Consider the following 6000-nt stretch of genomic DNA (forward strand, 5'->3'; position numbering starts at 1 on the left):
CAATTTGTAAATATATTACCAGTTGTCAAATACCATTTAATAAATTTTTTATTGGATTGTTTCTTTACTGTATTGTGCCTTAATTTTATAGATGCTGATGTGATTTAAACTATTCTTCATTTTCTCATTTTCTACGCCAAAACCAAGTATGTGCCAGATCAAAGGTTAAAACTGAAAATAACTACATTTACAATATAGTAAAAAAATTATATACTGTCATCAAATTATTACCCAAAAAAGTTTCGAAATATTTTAATTACTTTTGAACGGCTAAACAAAAACGCTAAAATCAGTTTTACGGCTTTTTATTCTTTTTTCACATACTGTGTTTTGGCATGGAGCAGCCGAACTGTTGATTTGTGGTTACTGTGGAAATAAATAATTAGAGATGTATAGATATCTGAGTACAAAAAGACTCTTAGACACAATACTAGAAAATTATACTTGAAAATTTTGACCTACGTTTTCAGTCGCGTCGTTAGATTTTATCTGACAAACGTGAATAATTCTACTCATATTTCGTTATGCTGTCCGGTTCCCTTGGACACTAGCCGAGTAAATGACCATTTTGGTGTGTATTTTTCAGTGACAACTCCGAATTGCATGAAAATTTGGATTTACGTTCTACTTACCCTCCACTTCAAAGTTGAATTTGTGCCGTTGGTTGCTTTTACTTGGGGGGTGAATGGTGGTGAAAAAACTGTGTTTAAAACAAGCCCGGAAATGGATAAATTAACCAATTATAAACAACTTTCATTCTATAGAGTTTTTTAAGTAAGTTAATACTTTTCGAGTTATTTGCGATTGAAAATGTTTATTTTTCGACAAACAAACTACGTTTTCAGACGGTTTTTCGCAAATAACTCAAAAAGTAAACATTCTATCAAAAAAATATGCTTAGCGAAAGTGTAGCTTATAAAAAAACCAAAAAATGTTGTATCAGTAAAGTCTATAAACCGAGTAAAAGCAAAGTTGTAGCTCAAGAAAAATACTTTCTTGTTCGTCAAACTCCAAATCGAATATTTGAACGTGAAATCACCAAAAAATTAAGCAATTTTCGGGAAAAACTTATTAACATTTTATGAAATGTTTAGAAAATGTTTTATTTTTATTTTCACAAAAGTTTCTAGCATCAAAAATAAACGAGTTATGCTGAAAAAGAAGTTCGCCTTTTTTTTTGAAAAAAAAAGTGAAAATCTCCCTCTATTTAGCACTCTAAATAAAATTAATCGTTACCGCCTTACCATTTATTTCTGTCTAAAAATTTTGGAAAAATTTCCTTTTTCCAAAATAACTTAAAAAGTGTTAGTAAAACAAAAAATCTCAAGGAGTAAAAAACTGTTCGTTTTTGCTGTTATAAATATGTTAGTTTTATTTGGTTTTTCTGTAAGAAAAAATTGGTTAGGATATGGCTCTTCAAAATTTGCAAACACTCGTGATTAGTGACTCGTTCCAGCCCTTTCAACTATAACCCTTTCAAAAATAAGCACTTTAAACCAGTGAAACTGACAGATCATATAAAAAATAGATAAGTAAAGTAAATTGTTTGTAAAGAGATAACGATTAATTTCGTTTAGAGAGCTAAACACGGGGAGATTTTCATTAATTTTTTTACCAAAAAAAATGTAAGCAAACTTTATTTTGAGCGTAACCCGCTTATTTTTAATTCTTCAAACTTTTATAAATAATTAAAATAAAGCTTTTTTTAAACACTTTAAAAATTTTAAATGGGTTTTTCCCGAAAACTGCTTAAATTTTTGGTTATTTCACGATGAAATATTCGATTTGGAATTGGACGAATAAAAACGAATTTTTCATTAGCTGCAAATTTGCTTCTGCTGGATCTATAAACTTCACGAATACACAACCCTTTTCGTTTTTTTCTAAGCTACATTTTTACTAAAAATATTTTTTTCAATAAAATATTTACTTTTTGAGTTATTTGCGAAAAACCGTCTAAAGGGTAGTTTTTTTGTCGAAAACTAAAAATTTTCAATCGCAAATAACTCGAAAAGTATTGACTTATATAAAAACTCTATAAAACGAAAGTTGGTTATAATCAGTCAGTATATCCATTTTCGGGCTTATCTTGAACATATGTTTTTCACCCCCAAGAAGGGGTGACTGTCACCCCTCAACTAAAAGCAACCAACAGTACAATTTCAACTTTGAAGTGGAGGGTGAGTAGAAACTTAATCCAAATTTTCATGCAATTCGGAGTTGCTTCTGAAAATTACACGATATCGCCGTATTTCCCGTTCATTTACTGGGCTACATGTGCATTACTAAACTCTACCTCGAGGCACTTATGAGAGGAATGCTATGTTGCGAAAATTTTTCAAGCCACCACAGACGAGGAAAAAATGTTAGATTTTTTTAACAGCGCCACCTGTTCCTGTATTAAATACCAACTTATATATTAAAAAAGATAAAACGAAAAAATGTATTCATAAAATAGAATAAAATAATATAATTTATGGTATGTGCGTAGTTTACACTAACAGATTCATCTGTAAAGTTAAAAGAATTATACAGAAATCAAAATTGATTTCAAAAATTACATTTTTTTTAATATTTGCTTAAAGATCACAAATTTTAAAAGATATATCATCAATATGTTAAATATTTAGATGGAAAATAAGCCACAATTAAATTGAAAAAAAAATATTAACGTTTCGACGACCAAATCGGGTGTCGTTGTCAAAATGCAAAATACTACTATAAAATAAAAAAAATAGTAGTAGTATTTTGTATTTTGACAACGACATCCGATTTGTGCGTCGAAATGTTAATAATTTTTTTTCAATTTAATTGTGGCCTATTTCCCATCTAAATAGTTAATTATAAAAAGCCACAAGGAAATAGCTTCAGAACAACATCAATATGTTTTCTAGTTAGAGAAAAAATAAACGTAAGAACATATAAGTATATAAGATCACTTCTTGATTTATGTATTATAAAAATATGTACATAACTTGATTTTACCATTAACGACGTAGGTGCAAAATTTCGGGTGTGTTTTGCTCGCCAACTAATAAGTATTTTTGAACAATTTAATATATTACACGCAGAATGAAAGATTACATTATTACCATGGGTCGAAAGTCCCTTAGAATAACCGAAAAGATTCTTTTGAATGAGATACTTGAAATTAAAAATCACACTATATTTTCACTTTTTTTCACCCCTGTAACTTATTCTAATAAACATTATAGAAGTTTTCAGGGACTTTCGTCCCTCGGTAATAATGCAATCTTTCATTCAGCGTTGAAATTTTTTAAAAATACCTATTAGTTTTCTCAGGATTAAAAAAAAATAAATGCATTTTTAACACATTGGCGCGAAAATTTGCGCCTACGTCCTTAAAAGGAAAATTGATGTGCGCGAAATTTATGATCATTATTATTATAAAACAAATAATAAGGGCAGAGTAACGAGCTTCTATTTTGCTCAAAAAAAAACAAAGAAATATATCATTATTATAAAAAGTAATAATAATAATTATAAAGTTAGAATTAAATACACCAAACAAAAATTGTTAAACAATGCAGTCCTATAAATGAAATATAGAACTATCAAATCTATTTGTAAAAATGTTAACACTAGTTGTATATAGTGTCTTGATCTAAATTATTCCAGATACTAAATATTCTGTTCGGCAAGAAGTCCATCCTAGACCTTGCTGTTGCTAATTTGTAACAAATGACAGATAATTGATGGATTCGACCGTTACTTGATGGAAGTTAATTTTATCTAACAATAAAACACTAAAGACGTTTGTTTTCTATACTTCCACAAAATCTATTACAACTATTATTTGACTACAGCTGTTTCGGCAGAGTGCCTTTCTCAAGTGAGAAAACAAACGTTTTCAGTGTTTTATTGTTAAATGACAAATAAACTATCCTTATTATAGAATGGTATCAAAGATGAATTACAAAAAATTTGTTAGGGGTATTTTTAAAGCCTTCTTCGTGAGATTGTGTCATAGATGATCAAATTTTCTATAAAATTAAGATCATTATTATGATTAAACCATTAAAAAATATAGTTTTTCTATGGATGCTATACAATGTGCAACTTCTCTCACTACCTACATACATTCAAAACGAAAAATTTCTCATGCAGTGAGAAAAGTCGGCCATTGCAGTGAGAAATATTTTTTCTCACGGGTTATCCTACGGTTTTCCATATATGATCGCCGTTTCCACGGTAACATGCACAATACAATCACAATTAATATTGTCAAAAAACAAGTATAGAAAACAAACGTTTTCAGTGTTTTATTGTTAGATAAAATGAACTTCCATCATGTAACGGTCGAATCCATCAATTAAAAAACAATGTGTTGAAGCAAAATTTACCAGGAATTAATTTTCAAAACTGTTCAAAAATAACTGCTATTTAGAATTTTAAATAAATAATGTATATAATTAACGTATAATAAGAATATTAAATACCTACATGTATATGTATTTTATTTCAATTTATGCATATATTATACATAAAAGCACCTAAATTATTTAATTTTGAAGTTTAAACTATTGACAAAACCGCATCCATAGAAAAAGTACAGTGTACAACACATGAGAAAATGACATATTTCTCTCTCGCTTGATTTGCGGCACTCGCCTCGTGCCTCGGCTGGTGCCAACAAACTTCTGCGCTCGTGAGAAATGTGTCTTTTTTCTCACTTGTTGTACAATATACTATTATTTTCAACATATAGAAACAAGAGTTTTATGAGTATTTTAAACGTATTTTATCTTTAAATCGAAAGCTATTTTAAAGTTCATATTTAAGGCGCTTTTTCAAGTTTTGGTTTATATAATATAAAAGTGGATTAAAAGTTACATTCGTAAATTATTCTAAGACAGTAACTACCTGAGGACTACAGAACCCGAAAATTTAACCGAAGGACTTTAAAAATGGTGAAAAATTGTTAAGTTGTCTAATTTTAAATCTAAATAAATATACGAAAAAACTACTCACGTAATACTCTCTTAGTCTTCATCTCATATCCAAAAATATAAGTTCTCTTCGGCACTATCTCAGCATTGACCTTCTCCAATATTTCTTTTGTAAGAGCAGGTCCTTTAACGAAGATCTGGTTACAATTCCTCTCCATAAAGCAGTTCCTACAAATCTCCTTCGGTTGTTCGTCCTCATCATCCTCGCGCAACGTTTCATTTTCGTGAAACATCTTCATGTTAACCTCACTTTTCGTTCCTAACCTCACTAATCTTAACCCAACTGCACTTGCCGACTGATGTTTAGTCGGTAAATATTGATAATAGCCGAAATAAATCGTCTGAAGCTGTTTTATATGCGATTGAGTTCTTATCTAGTTGAAAATAAAACATAAACAAGGCATTATCTTTAAACTCTTTAACTAGTTTAGAGAACCGTCTGATACCATAATCAAACTGATTTTTACGTCTGCGATGGACGTAATCACTCTTTCGTGGATCGTATGATCTTTGTCGATGTCAGTTTGTTTAGTTTTATGGCAATAAATATCAAAATATTGTTAAGAAACACTGTTGAAATTATTTTTGAACACAAAATCTAAATAATTATAAATAAATCTAAAGAATAAGTTATTCATTTCTTAAACCTTGTAGTATTTAATAGTATTAGTGAAACTATCTTCATTAAATTTTATTGACTTAGTGGGAAAAATTACAAATGGCCTGGGAAAGTTATCGAAAAAATCCCGTTTTTGTTAAAAGTTATTTAGCAGTTGTTTTATTACTGGAAACGAATCTTAAGATTGCAAATATTGGTAATATCGGTATACAAAGTCAGCAGAAAGTGTGCTATTTTGTTTATTAACAAATTAGGGCTCCAAAATATTGTTTTTTTTTTTTAGTTATTGCTCTGTAACTCCGAAGATTTTAACTTTAAGACAAAAACACCCAGATTAAAATTCACGGCAATTTAATTTGTACATGTACGGAGATATTTTTGATATTTCCTTCGAAGAAAATTGTCAGTAGT

General features: G+C 29.2%; 1 protein-coding gene across 1 annotated transcript in view; it reads right to left on the bottom strand.

Moving 5' to 3' along the window:
* The window catches only part of LOC126881394 (scavenger receptor class B member 1-like), a 66782-nt gene extending 61474 nt beyond the window's left edge, over positions 1-5308 (bottom strand). Inside the window, exon 1 of the mRNA XM_050645646.1 lies at positions 4993-5308. Within this exon, the coding sequence (XP_050501603.1) occupies positions 4993-5209 (217 nt within the window). The 5' untranslated portion in view covers positions 5210-5308. The remainder of the gene's footprint in view (positions 1-4992) is intronic.
* Between the last annotated feature and the right edge of the window lie 692 nt (positions 5309-6000).

This window comes from Diabrotica virgifera, chromosome 3 (assembly GCF_917563875.1).
Source record: "Diabrotica virgifera virgifera chromosome 3, PGI_DIABVI_V3a".
In the NCBI taxonomy this organism is placed as follows: Eukaryota; Metazoa; Arthropoda; class Insecta; order Coleoptera; family Chrysomelidae; genus Diabrotica; species Diabrotica virgifera.